This window comes from Myxine glutinosa, chromosome 4 (assembly GCF_964187855.1).
Source record: "Myxine glutinosa chromosome 4, kmMyxGlut1.1, whole genome shotgun sequence".
Taxonomy (NCBI): domain Eukaryota; kingdom Metazoa; phylum Chordata; class Myxini; order Myxiniformes; family Myxinidae; genus Myxine; species Myxine glutinosa.
In genome coordinates this window covers 87,935,951-87,950,968 of record NC_136264.1, presented here as the reverse complement: position 1 = coordinate 87,950,968, position 15,018 = coordinate 87,935,951, and the positions used below count along the sequence as shown (strand labels likewise).

Below are 15,018 nucleotides of genomic sequence, written 5' to 3'. Positions count from 1 at the left end.
ATAATCATTACTATATTATGGGTCTCCTCCAGCTCATCTTAGATTTACTCATTCTGTAGTATAACCTAAATGAATCATTTATTCCTTCCATAGAAGAAAAAACAAAAACAATGCTTGGCATTGTGGTTAGAGGATCGATCCGCTCTAGGTCTGGTATCTCAGCGGTTCGATTCTGACCATGGTCGAGTCACACCAAGGAATTTTAAAAAGTTTTGTGCTGCTTCCTCAATTGACGCTCGGCATTTAGAGCATAGAGCACAGACAACCCCACAAAGTAGATTTATGTGACCTGAAATCAATACTGTTTAATTTTTTGTGTCTTTCTTATTATCCTGCATCCTAAATAACATTTTTGTATGTGGACTAAGTTGGCCAAAAATATATAGGTCACAACTGGTCAAATTTTGCAAATATTATGATTTGAATGTATTTGAGGTAGAAGAAGTAAAAAAAGAGAAGGAAGGAGAAAACGGAAAATAATAGTTCCTCCACAATACAAGATTGTCAATGCTTTCTTTGAAAAAACAACATTACAATCAAATCTCCGGTTTTGCAAGGACATCACCACTGATTTACGGCACGCTGCCTCGTGGTTTAGCATTCAGTCACCAGGACAGCACCGATGAACTGAAGTCGTGAAACAGCGACCATTTTGAACCAGTTGTCAGGTTAAGCAGGTGGCCACATTAATGGGGAAATTTTGGCTGAAAATTGCCAGGCACAGGTAGCTCAATGGTTGCATGAAACAGGTTCACTGTGAATGAAGGACCACATCCGGTGCAGTTATTGCTGTGCATGTAATTGCTCGAAGTGTCTACGTGAAGACCGTTACCTTCCTCTGCTTCCTCAGACGCCAGCAAGGTGACACAATGACTCCAAATGGTCGCACACGATGCCCGGTAGCGGCCGCTTAAGACCAGGGAAAGTGGTAGCATCAGTAGTGGTGTGGTTGCGCACCATATCATGGCTAAGACCATCCAGGCTGCTTGGCTGTCCTGCCGTAAGCTCATAAAGCTTATGACCTGCATGAAAACCAAAGGCAGTTTCAAGGGTTTTTTAAAAATGGTGCAAGGAAGTGGGAGGCGGCAAATAGACCACGTACTTCAACACATTGAATCTGAATAAGGAAACTCGTGGATATTTAACCACTTCTAATCAACATTTTGTCATCATGGCATTCGTTGGTGGACATTAAAGATCCAATGGTGTCACAAAGAGTAGGCGAGCCATCTGCGGCACCATGACCAAATTACAAATTCCTACACTAACCAGCAGAGGGCGTTGCATCAGCAGCACAGCCACGCCCTCAGCCAAGGAGGCCACCCGCATCACTGTGTTGCATATGAACGAACAAACTTATTTCAAACGTAGAGTAGAAAAACACTATGGTAAGATCTCACGACAATGAATATGCGACTGCGATACAACAAACAAACATATAGCAATAATAGTGACCAGTAATGTTATAATGATGAAACACCAGTACAATCAATAGCAACTAGCCGAAACCCGTGGAACATCCACGGAAGGGAGGATGTGGTGTATGGATAGAGTGTACCATTATGGATGGCATAGGGGATTTGCTTGTCCGAGTAAGAGTTAGGAAGAAAGATGACAATGAAGAGTGCGTATATGAACAACGATCGCCGACACCGGCACAAATGCATGCTCTGGATTGTCCACTCAGTGGACGGCTTGCTTTCGCCTTCGCCTGTCCAATCAGCGAACGGCTTGCTTCGCCTTCGCCCAGCAGACACCAATACGATGGCGTCGTAAGATGGCGTCGTATTGGCAGTTAATCGGATGCTTTTGGGCCCCAACGTCGGCTAATTCAGATTTTTCGAGTATGGCTGTACGTGATAAACAAAGAGCGCGGTTCGTAGATCGTAAATCCATTAGTGCCGTGGGCATCGGGTCACTGGGTGCGGCATAAAAGGGATAACAAAGTCGAGCCCTAATGCTATTATTATATAGGGGAAGGGAGGGAGGTGGAAGAGAGAGAGAGAGGGAGGTGGAAGAGAGAGAGAGAGGGAGGTGGAAGAGAGAGAGAGAGGGAGGTGGAAGAGAGAGAGAGAGAGGGAGGTGGAAGAGAGAGAGAGAGAGGGAGGTGGAAGAGAGAGAGAGAGGGAGTTGGAAGAGAGAGAGAGAGGGAAGTGGAAGAGAGAGAGAGAGAGGGAGGTGGAAGAGAGAGAGAGAGGGAGGTGGAAGAGAGAGAGAGAGGGAGGTGGAAGAGAGAGAGAGAGGGAGGTGGAAGAGAGAGAGAGAGGGAGGTGGAAGAGAGAGAGAGAGGGAGGTGGAAGAGAGAGAGAGAGGGAGGTGGAAGAGAGAGAGAGAGGGAGGTGGAAGAGAGAGAGAGAGGGAGGTGGAAGAGAGAGAGAGAGGGAGGTGGAAGAGAGAGAGAGAGGGAGGTGGAAGAGAGAGAGAGAGGGAGGTGGAAGAGAGAGAGAGAGGGAGGTGGAAGAGAGAGAGAGAGGGAGGTGGAAGAGAGAGAGAGAGAGAGGGAGGTGGAAGAGAGAGAGAGAGGGAGGTGGAAGAGAGAGAGAGAGGGAGGTGGAAGAGAGAGAGAGAGGGAGGTGGAAGAGAGAGAGAGGGAGGTGGAAGAGAGAGAGAGAGAGGGAAGTGGAAGAGAGAGAGAGAGAGGGAGGTGGAAGAGAGAGAGAGAGGGAGGTGGAAGAGAGAGAGAGAGGGAGGTGGAAGAGAGAGAGAGAGGGAGGTGGAAGAGAGAGAGAGAGGGAGGTGGAAGAGAGAGAGAGAGGGAGGTGGAAGAGAGAGAGAGAGAGGGAGGTGGAAGAGAGAGAGAGAGGGAGGTGGAAGAGAGAGAGAGAGGGAGGTGGAAGAGAGAGAGAGAGAGGGAGGTGGAAGAGAGAGAGAGAGGGAGGTGGAAGAGAGAGAGAGAGGGAGGTGGAAGAGAGAGAGAGAGGGAGGTGGAAGAGAGAGAGAGAGAGAAGGAGGTGGAAGAGAGAGAGAGGGAGGTGGAAGAGAGAGAGAGAGGGAGGTGGAAGAGAGAGAGGGAGGTGGAAGAGAGAGAGAGAGGGAGGTGGAAGAGAGAGAGAGAGGGAGGTGGAAGAGAGAGAGAGAGAGGGAGGTGGAAGAGAGAGAGAGAGGGAGGTGGAAGAGAGAGAGAGGGGGAGGTGGAAGAGAGAGAGAGAGGGAGGTGGAAGAGAGAGAGAGAGAGGGAGGTGGAAGAGAGAGAGGGAGGTGGAAGAGAGAGAGAGAGAGGGAGGTGGAAGAGAGAGAGAGGGAGGTGGAAGGGAGAGAGAGAGGGAGGTGGAAGAGAGAGAGAGAGGGAGGTGGAAGAGAGAGAGAGGGAGGAGGGAGAGAGAGAGAGAGGGAGGGAGAGAGAGAGAGGGAGAGGGAGAGGGAGAGGGAGAGGGAGAGGGAGAGAGAGAGAGAGAGAGAGAGAGAGAGACTTTTTATTACAAAAATATAAAAATACAAGCCAGTCGGTGAAGAATACTATTCAATACAGGCACAATAATCAAAAATACAGAAAAGAAGAAGAGATAATGACAGGAAATCAAAACAGTACAATGAACTAGAAAAGAAAAACAACAACAGAAAAACCGACCACACACTGAATCAATCCAAACAAACCTACAAATATACCATTAATTCATTCTCCTGCACCATGCAGATCCCATCAAAACACCAGATGTTCATAAACTCATCAATACATTTCTTCCTTTCAGAATCACAAAATTCAAGTTTGAGTCTTGCAGATGTCAAGGCATTAAAAAAGAACAAGACATCACATTGCCCAATCGGCTTTCCTTTCAGTTTTTCCCTCCTCGATAAATAAATTGCCATTTTCGCCGTGGCCACTAAAAACAAAAACAACATATGTACATGTTCTTTCATATCATTGAAACCAAAAATAAATGATCGCAGAGAAAAAGTGATCTTCATTTTTCCAGCCATGTAGTTCAGCCATTGAAATAAAGGCACAAGCCTTGCACAATCAACGTACGCATGGAACACATCCTCTGTGTAAACACAGAACGGGCAACACGTAGATGTGGGCGCGAAATGACTCACTAATTTATTAGACGGAATGATCCAGTGTATCATTCGCCACTGGAGGTCATCTGTCCTTTTGCTTACCAGCTTACTGTATATTGATTCCCATACAGGCTCAGATGGGAGTCCTTCCGGCATTAGCCCTTTCCACCTGGCCACTCCATTTAACGGTGAGTTCCCAAGCAGAACTGCAGTGCATAACCGATACAGGTCTTTACTACTGCATTTCTGAAAAATGTTTTGTCCCTCACTAATTGGGGGCAAGTCTCCGTGACTAGGCTGTACCAATAAACCAGGAAAATGCCAGTCATTGGATGTCACCAAAACTTCCTGGGTCCATCTTAGTCCAAGTTGGAAGCTTTTCGCAGTACTAAACTATTTCCTTTAGTACTCTTCCGATTATTCTGTTTGACCATATTCCAGTCATATCAGCTATCTCTTGCACCGTCTTCCACCCCCAACCAGAATCATGGCGGAGGTCCAACACTTTGATTATGCCCGCTGTAATAAAGTGTTGATAAAAGTCTTGGCTTCTTGGAATTGCAGGAAACAGTGGGTTGTAAAAAAGGGGTTCTTCCACAAACATGCTTGTAGCATAGGTTTCTTGCTGGCGACTTCATTTCGAAGCTTCATTCAAAGCGAAAGGCTTTGCCAGGCATTCAGAAGGCTCTGATAGAATGATGGTAGATGAGATGTGTCGACATGTTGGAGTTGGACTAAGAAAAGTTCAGGGCCGTATCCGAGCCCGCTTGCTTTTCGCAGCACGTGATAGGCCAGAAGTCGGCTTGGCAGTCGTTCCTTGTACAGCAACTGCTGTATGGTACACAGCCGAAAAGCCATGATACGACTTTTTATGTCGATCAGTCCCTGGCCACCTTCAAACAAGGGGCTACATATGACATTTGGTAGCAACCAATGGTGACCACTCCAAAAAAAATCCACGAGTAGCCTCTGCACTGCCTTTAGTAGTGCCTCTGGTGGCTGAAGGCAGATAAACCTATGCCACAGGGAAGAAGCCACCAAATTATTAACCACTAGAACCCTGCCTTTGTAGGAAAGGTGGGGCAGAGCTCGTTTCCACAGTCCCAGTTTTTTTTTGACATGCTCAACAATCCCGTCCCAATTTTTGAGGACGTAATGTGGAGATCCCAGGAAAACCCCAAGGTATTTGACTCCGTCTTCCACCCATTTTAACTTTGTTGGTAGATGCACAGGTGGTACCAGCACTCTTCCAGGTGGAATGTTCTTGAGACAGGGAATCCATAAGGCCTTACTCTTGTCCCAGTTACACTTCAAAGAAGAAGCGAGGCAAAAAAGATTTAAACATTCAACAAGTGCTGGGATATCACTCTCCTTCTTAACAACCACACAGACATCATCTGCATAAGCCGATACAACTACTGAAGGACTCCCAGGGGATACTGTCACTCCTGAAATATTTTTCCTAAATAAAATTAGGAGTGATTCCATTACCAAGGAAAATAACAACCCAGAAACCAGGCATCCTTGTCTCACCCCTCTTTGAACCTGTACCGGAGAGCTGAGTTCGTTATTTATTTTAAATAAACTAAATATATTGTTGTACAACAAAGTCACGTAGGCCCTAAAATTGACACCAAAGCCACATGCTTCTAGCACACGATACAAAAAAACATGATCCACACTGTCAAAAGCCCTTTCCAAATCAAGGAATATTATCCCAAAATCTTTTTCCAAGCAATCACATTCCATTAAATCTCTAATCAAAAAAATATTATCATAAATAGATCTGTTTGGGATGCAGTAATTCTGATCATGGTGGACTAGGTCACTGATTACCGTCTTCAACCGACTGGCCAACACTTTCGACAATATTTTGTAGTCCGTACATAATAACGAGACCGGCCGCCAATTCTTTATCTGTCGTAGATCCCCAGTCTTTGGAATCAGCGACACCACTGCTCTTCTGAAGCTTAGTGGGAGTTCTCCAAGCACCAAGGATGATTCCAGGACATTCAATAATTCAGGGCCCAAAAGGTCCCAAAAAGCCAAGAAAAATTCTGCCGGTAGGCCGTCAATCCCAGGAGCTTTCCCCGAGTCCATTTCACTTAGGGCCTGCGTTAGCTCAGGCAAAGTAATTGTTGAATCCAGGCCCAGGCACTGAGGCTCAGTTAGGGATGAAAGGTGAGAAGTTAAAAATTCCATGGTTTGCTCACAAACATTTTGTTTTGCATAAACTTTTGAAAAAACTCTCTAATGCACAACCTTACATCTCCAGGGTTGGCAACCATGTTTCCCCTAAAGTCTTGTACAGAGAAAAGGGTTTTGGGTGACTTATTTACAAAATCCATTTGGAAAAAAGATTTACTCGGGGTGTCTGATACCTTTAAATTGTTTATTCTTAATCTGATTAACAGGCCTGCTGCTTTCTCCTGAATCAGCTCTCTCAGTTGAGCCTTCTTTTCAACCAATAACCTGTGGTCTCTTCTGATATTATCTTCAGCCAGTTTACACTCTAACCGTATAATATCAGCTTCTAAACAAGCCATTGTTATATTTTTTACGTCAGTATCATTTGAAACAAACTGCTGACAAAACACTCTAATCTGAGCTTTTGTGTTATCCCACCATAATGCTAAAGAAGAGAAACAGGGCTTTCTTGAAAGTTGGATGACCCAAAAAGCACGGAAGGCGTCTTTAAACAAAGCATCTTCGAGAAGACTGGTATTGAATTTCCAGTATGCACTTTTGCGTAAGGGTTGAGGGAAAAAGAGGCCCATGGTAACTAAATGATGATCAGAAAACAAAGATGGACAATGATTTGGAGAGATAACCGCATTCCTGAACTGTGAGTTTATGTACCAACGGTCAAGTCTAGCGAAAGTCATTCTCCCATTGGCACATCGTCCCCAAGTATACTCAGATTTGTTGGGGTAATGCAGTCTCCATGCATCTAGCACACCCACTGCCGAAAAATAATTTAACAAATCAGTACTACCTTCGGGATGAGGTTCTGCTGTATTTCGGTCAATACTGGGTTTAAAGGTGCAATTAAAGTCACCCCCCATGCAAATACAATTATTGAGATCTATCGACTGCATGTGTCGAATTAAAGATGAAAAGAAAGCTCTTCGTTCCACACTCTCACTTGGTGCATAAACGTTGAATAGTGTAAACCGAAAATTATCAATGACCAGTTCCAATGAAATAAACCGGCCTTTAATCACCTCCTGGAAGAGGCATGACTCAGGTACTAGGCCTGGTCTGAGTAAAAAGGCTACACCAGCAGAAGAAGAAGACATGTTACTAAAAAAACATTGTCCTTTAAAGAGGCGACACCAGTCGTACTCCCCATTTTGAATTATATGGGTTTCCTGGAGTAAGAGTACATCAATTTTCTTGCGCTCAAATAAACTTTTCACCTGAACCTGGCGGTTTTGGCTTGCACCTCCGCCATTCATATTTAAGGTTCCAAAGGTGATTTTTTTCATGGATTATCAAAAGGCGTGAGCGGTTGTTGGGAAATCTCGCTCCCTGCTTTTGTAACAGCCTTTCTAAGCCGATGAAACAGCGACCTTGTTAAATGAAATTCATCCGGCCTCCTAATTATGTGCTTTGCAGCCTGGATGAATGAAATTAAATCAGGAAAATGATCTTTTACAATCACATTTCGGTGTCGGTAGGTGTCATTCAGAAAAGAAATAACGAGTTGAGGGGCTATGGATGACTGATCTGATGAAGATTGAGACAACTCAGTCATCTCAACTTCATCCTCTGAATCTGACAAATCAGAAACAGCTCCGCCCAGGTCACATATATCAGTCTGCCCAGTCCCCATTTTGATTCCAGCCAAGTCCGAAGATTTGCTGGAATGTTCTATGGTAGAGTCATCCTCACTCTGGTACCCGGGACATTCAGCAGGAGCTGAAATCTCGGCTTCACCCTCCTGCAGGGAGATGTTCACTGGCTCAGTTGACGAACCAGTGTCATGATTTAGATCTTGCAGGGGTAAAGAGGAGCTTGGGGCTGAGACATTCCCAATCCGTTCGGTCTCAGCAGGTAGTGAAGGTGGCGGCTCACTAATGGGCTCACCATCATCTTTAGTCTCACCATCTACTTTTTCTCCCAGGTTTTCGGTGCTGCCCGATAATGTTTCAGAATTAATTAATTCATGTTCCTTCTCCCTGGTGTCAACACAGCTTGTGGACACCTGAGAAAGACGTTCCAGGGCGTCTGCACCCACACTCTCTTTATCCAACACTACCTTTTTCAAAGTAATGTTGGAGTTACAAGCACCAGGTGCTCTTCGTTTCTTTGTCACCACAATGGGATTTTCTTCCATCTCCTCACTGCACGTAGCATCTGCCACCACAGGTGGGTTATCTGGGGTTATTTCATTATTTACCGAATCAGCAGTGTTGTCGTTTTCACTAAGACGAACAGGAGTATTATCCCTACTCCTCGAGTGCGAGGGAGCGTCGGTAGGAACCGTTCGGGTATTTCGGTTTACGTTGTTTCGTACGTTAGAGACCGGGGTGTTATCTCTTTTACAATCAGCGTCACTATGACCTGCTTCACCACACCTTACACACGATACCTTCGGACAAAACCTTTTCACATGGCCAAAAGCTCCGCACTGAAAACATGTTAATGAGGCCGATGACGCATACATCTGGTACTCATGGTTGTTCACCTTTACCTTGAACGTGATGTTTAACCCCGTGTCATCGTCTCGATCCGGAAGCACCACATACACCTGCCGTCTGAAGCTCATCACGTGTTTAACACGTTCATCCTGAGACCGGAGCGGAATCATTGTGATTTTTGACACAGCTGTTCCGTATCGGGACAAAACGGACATCAGCTGGTTGCAGGTTATAAATGGGGGTACGTTAGATATGACGACCCTCATCGACGGAGTGTCCATAGGCGACGCCAAGACAAAGAGACCTGTCTCTGTGGTTAAACCCGCACTTACAACATCGTGAACGAATTTTTCATCGGACACAAATACAACAACTTTTTGATTCATTCTCGACGCTGCTCGTACATTTTCACAACCGATTATTTTCCCCACCGACAAAACAATGTCCTCAGTGGAAGTTCCTTCGGGTGGAACACACACAAATGCATGCTTCCTTGTTAAGTTGTCGAACGCCTCTAACCGAGAGCGTGTATTCGCCATCCCAGCGAATTAACACCCCCCCACTTGTCCGAACCGGACAAGTAGGTACCAAAACGAAATAAATCAAACTAGAATAAATAATAAACGTGCATTATAAGCACAAAAAGGCTTACAAAGCGTCGTCGAAGCCGGTAGGCCGCACCCAAAATGGGTCCGCTCTCAAACCTCTCTCTCTTGAAGACAAAGGTATAGAAAGGATGAAAACAAAATGCCAAAGTACACAGGATGGAAAGGAGAGGGAGGGGGGGGGGCAGGGGAGGGCAGGAGAGGAGGAAAACTCACAAAGAACTCACTACAACACAGAGCAGTTGCTCACAGCCGCCATGACGCCACGCCCACCACAAACGGCCTGCAGGGGGCGAGAGAGAGAGAGGTAGAGAGAGGGCGAGGTAGAGAGAGGTAGAGAGGTAGAGAGAGGTGTAGAGAGAGAGAGAGAGAGAGAGAGAGAGAGGTAGAGAGAGAGAGAGAGGTGGGGAAGTCAGGAGGGGGGGGGGGGGGGGGGAGAAAAAAAGAGAAAGGTGAGGGGAGGAAGTGGGTGTGGGTGAGCAAAGAGAATGCATTGAAAAGTTGGTACTAAAATATGAGTTGCCATAGCATATATCACATTAGTCCACCACCCCTCAGGTATGGAGAATACAGTACAGAGGGGAAGAGGGAAATTTTGCTATTTTTGCTTATGTAATAAATAGATGGTATCGTGTTTTGACCGACAGGTTTTCAGATAGAATAATTAAAAATTAACTTTCACCCTTTAAAAGTTGTGTGAATAAATTATTGAAATATCAGCTGCTTTTTTGTTCGTATCCTTTTCTCACCTGTGTTGCAAGTAAAGCGACCTGTTTTGTCATGTTTCAAAAGGCGGTGTATAATCATTAATACTGTTTGCTAGGGCGATATATTACATTCATATGAATGAAATGGAAATGTTGAAAGAAAAAGTATTGAATATAGCAAGCGTTTTCTGAATGTAATCGATATGAGAAACGGGATTGAATGAGACTCACATTATTTAAGTGAAGAAGAACATGAAGTATGAGGAGTTTTTTGCTTTAATGTAAATTGAAACCCACCCTGCCACCCAGTTATCCTCACCTACTCAACCATATCATAACTGTTTACAGATTGCCTAACATATGATTGATAAGACGATGGTGATCAGAATTGGCGTATAAATCCCCTATAGGACAATTGTCGATGGCGGACGCACGGACACAGGAACGAATGCAGGCAAACTGAGACCGAGCTCCTTATATATATATATATACCAGATTCGTATACCACATGTCCCATGATATGGTGTAGTATGGGCTTGTTTAGCATGAAAGTTTGACCAAGGTCTTTCACGAACAGTTTGTCCAAGCTTGACATTCAACTGAACGTGATTTTGGTAGCCTGTGCCACAGATAATTTGCCTGCTCTTCACTGTGAGATTTTTAATGTCCTCCTCAACTAATGCTAGCAGATGGGACACTTAATTTAACATCCAACAAAGAAATGGAGGACATTGTGATGGAACGCACCATGCCCACAAAGCACCAATCAAACCGTTTATATACTCAACCATAAAAAACCGAATATTGTTGATGCAATTGATTGATGTGGCATAATTGGAGACAGATGAGGTGCAAACCACTGACAGAGATAAATGCTGAATAATTACATGTCCATCTCATTTTGACCTAATCATGCAATGCTGCGTTGTAGTGAATGTTTTCACGTGGGGATCCAACATGGAAGTAACAATCTCAGACTAGGTACGTCCACCTCCATCAGCAATCACTGGATTGCACCGTCATCGCATTTAGTCGTATTGATCTCATCAACAGTGCACTCAAATCTGAGCCTGGGGTATGGAATTCCACACCCAAATCAGCTTCTGTTCCAGCTCATCGAGGGTTTGTGTCTAGCCCTCTTGGAAAGGTTCAAATGTGACGATCAATTAGCACCTAGAGATGCTCAATTCCATTTAAATCTGGCGAAATGAAATGCCAAGGTGTCATTTGCATTAATGAGCAGGAACATTGTCGTGCGTAAAGATGATTCCTGGACCAGGTTGTTCAAGATGGGTCATGTGTGTGCTTATTGCTTCAGGCAATTATCAATTGTACATGTTCACTTTTTTATGGCAGAGTATAGTTGGGTCAGGAATCGAACCCAGACTGGACAGCTCAAAGGTAAGCACATTACCTCTGCAGCATCCTGACAGACTTTTTATTGTTACCCCGCACACGCAAAGCCAAAAAGCAGGGTTAAGCAATTGGCTCATGTCTGTCCATCCGTCCGTACATCTGTCTGTCTACAAATGTCAGTTTATGATCGAGTAACAATTTATTGTTAATTGAATGATATATTTTGAACACAAATCGGACCATGAATCGGAAAACAAGCAATAATAATAATAAATCTTTATTGTCCCATATTCAGGGAAATTATTCTTTGGTGACACCGTAAGTTAACCATCATCAAAACATAAAAAAAACAAAGGGAATAAGAAAACGAAAATAAATAAATAATAATAAATAAATAAAATAAAAACAAGCCATTTTACAGTACTTTGTCTCTGAATTCGGCCCGATCGCACATGCGCAGAGATGAGTAAGATAAACTTTTTACTCTTTCTGTCTGGAAAACAATTTTTTTTTTTTAATCATTCCAAAAAGGAAACTTTCATTCATCCCAAACAGATCATATGCCTGTCTGACAAACAAAAAAAATGAAAATCATTCCAAACAGGAAACTTACTGTTTTAAGGATGTTATAAAGGACACATATGACAGGCACAAATAACTAATTACTTAATAACTACTTAATAACTAATAACTAACACCACGTGTTAGGGTGGTGTAATGAACACTGTCAATGGCGATAAATTCCAGAATTTATTTATTTATATGACTTTTACAATCTTTATTTTATTTTTATATTGAACTAATATATTTTATTTCAATTCTTGAACACTGTAGGATACAAATCACATTGTTGTTATTTCCAAAAGCAGGTTCCGTTTAGCAGCACATGGACATGTTAAATTATAATGTGGTGTATAAGTGTGGTGTATAAATGTGGTGTATAAGACAGCTTCAATAGCACTAAACTTCTGGAATTATTACCATGCGCTCGTGAAGCGAAATGCAGGGTTAGGCATTGGATTGCGTATGTGCGTACGTGTGGCGTACGTGCGTACTTGTCTGCATTTTTAAAATTCATTTTCTCGGCAACTGTTGGTCCGATTGAAACGAAATGTTACCATAGGAGCGCCTCCGCCTGTAAAAAAATGTTTATCCATAATTATGATGTCATAAGTCACGTGGCACAGACGCCATCTTGGAGAAATGTTACACTTCTATATCTCCCAAACCGCTCAATGGAAAAAATTTAAACATGGTTCATTGTCAAGTACTCCCCTTGGGGAATAAGATATGATAATGATGATATCAGTACCTTAATTATGACGTCATAATTCGACAAGTACAATGCTTGATTTGATGAGTATGAATTTTTTTTTCTCTGCAATTCTTAGTCAGATTGTCACGAAATTTTCACCACAGGAGGGCCTCCTCCTGTAGAACATTTTAATGATTATTATGACATCATAGGTCACGTGGTACAGGCACCATCATGGAAAAACTTCACACCTCTACATCTCTGAAACCACTCCATGGAAAAAATTGAGACCTGGTTCATTGTCAACTACTCCCCACAGGGAATAAGATATGTTAATGATGATGTCATCTGTGCCTTCGTTATGACGTCATAATTCGACAAGTACAATACTTATCCAATCATTATGAATATTTTTTCTCAGCAACTGTTGGTCTGATGGTCACGAAATTTTCACCATAGGAGCGCCTCCTCCTGTAGAATATTTTAATGATAATCATGACATCATAGGTCATGTGGTACAGGTGCCATCTTGGAAAAACCGAAAAATGTTGCACCTCTACATCTCCAAAACCACTCTATGGAAAAAAAATTAAACATGGCTCATTGTAAAGAACTCCATATGGGGAATTGGTGTTGTTAACGATGACGTAATTGGTGCCATAATTATGATGTCATAATTGGACAGGGACAATGCTTAGTCTGATCAGTTTGAAATTTATTGAGCATGATCTATGCAACAATTATATTAGAGAATATAAATTTATGATGTCATCACTGCACATCGGATTTTTATGTGAAAAAATAAAAAATATTTTTTCACATAAAACGGCTTTTTTGCGCGCAAAAAAATTATTTTGCTATTTTCGGAGAAAAAAAATATTTCGCCCTTTTTCGGGAAAAATAAAATAAAATGCCCTTTTTGGTCGAAAATGTCTGGCAACGCTAAAAAGAATTAGGGAATTTTTCGAAATTTTTAACTGCGATCGAAATTTTTAACTGCAATCGATCTCAAAAACAAAACGTTGCGTCCACTTGCGTGCATTGCGTCCCCAGCGTGTACAGCAGTGAGGCGGTGTACTACAGTGAGAGAGTGTACACAAAGTGTGAACAAGTCTCCTATCAAGATGAGTGCTGCTCTTCGTGACAAGTGGCTGAAGGAATTCAACGCTGGCGGCGATGGGGCCACCTTCAAGTACGTGTCGAGTGACACGGCTTTCTGTCGAGCTTGTGAAAAGACTTTCCGGGCGAAGCAGAAGTCTGAGCTGGCCCAACATGTCCGAGGAGACCGCCACAAGAGCAACTTGGCCTTGAAGAAGAAGAGGACGGTCACGCAAGCCACCATGGAGGACTTTGGTGGCGGAAAGAGGCACAAGTGCGACGTTGTGGCTCAGGAGCTGTGCCAGGCCATGCTGGCCGCTGGCATCCCATGGTCGAAATTGGAAAACCCTGCCCTCCGGTCGTTCCTGGAGAAGCACATCACTCTCCAGATCCCCGATGAAAGCTGGATTCGAAAGCACTACCTCGACAAGTGCTACGATGAGGCCTTGGCGGGGATCCGTGCCGACCTCGGACAGCAGCCCATCTGGCTGTCCGTCGACGAGACGACCGATTCGGCAGGTCGATATGTGGCCAACATCATCGCGGGACGCTTGTCCAAGGAGGGGTACTTTCGTCCCCACCTCGTCCAGTGCATGTTTCTGGAGAAGACCAACTCCGGGGAGATCGTGCGCGCAATCAATGACACGCTGCGCTATCTTTGGCCTGATTTCAAGCCGGAGTGCCTCAAGGTCCTCGTCAGCGACGCCGCGGCCTATATGATCAAGGCCGGCCATGCCCTGACGGAACTCTTCCCGGACTTGCTGCATGTGACTTGCATTGCCCACGCGCTCCACCGTGTCTGTGAGACAGTCCGAGAAATGTTCAAGGACGTCAACGACCTGATTGCCACGACGAAGAAGGTGTTCGTCAAAGCCCCGTCGCATGTTGTCCTTTGGAGGGAGCAGCAGCCCAATCTTTCTCTCCCCCCGGAGCCCATTCTGACTCGGTGGGGGACGTGGATCGACGCCGCGGTGTTTTACGCCGAGCACTTCGAGGCCGTCAAGGACATTGTGGACCAGCTGAACGATGACGACGCGATGGCAATCCGGAGTGCCAAGGACCTGTTCGGAAAGGCGGACATCAAGCTCAGTTTGGTCTTCTTAAATGCCCACGTGTCGTTCATCCCGAAGATCCTTAAGCAGCTGGAGGAGGCCGGCATGGAGCTGGCCAAGGCCTTCCAGCTCCTTGATCAGGCCAAGGAGGAGCTCGAAAAGATCCGAGGCTGCCGTAAGGAGATCCTGCTCACCAAGTTCAAGGCGGTGCTGCAGCGCAATCCCGACATTGGTGTGCTGAGGACAGTGGCTTCGATCCTGGATGGAGATCAGCACGGATCTGAGGTTGGTGTGCCGGCTGGA

The 15,018-nt window shown here is 44.5% G+C and overlaps 1 protein-coding gene across 1 annotated transcript in view; it reads right to left on the bottom strand.

Moving 5' to 3' along the window:
- The window catches only part of LOC137415324 (putative G-protein coupled receptor 162), a 186,045-nt gene that overhangs the window by 60,687 nt on the left and 110,340 nt on the right, over nucleotides 1–15,018 (bottom strand). The window contains exon 3 of the mRNA XM_068100914.2: nucleotides 833–1,022. Within this exon, the coding sequence (XP_067957015.1) occupies nucleotides 833–1,022 (190 nt within the window). The remainder of the gene's footprint in view (nucleotides 1–832; nucleotides 1,023–15,018) is intronic.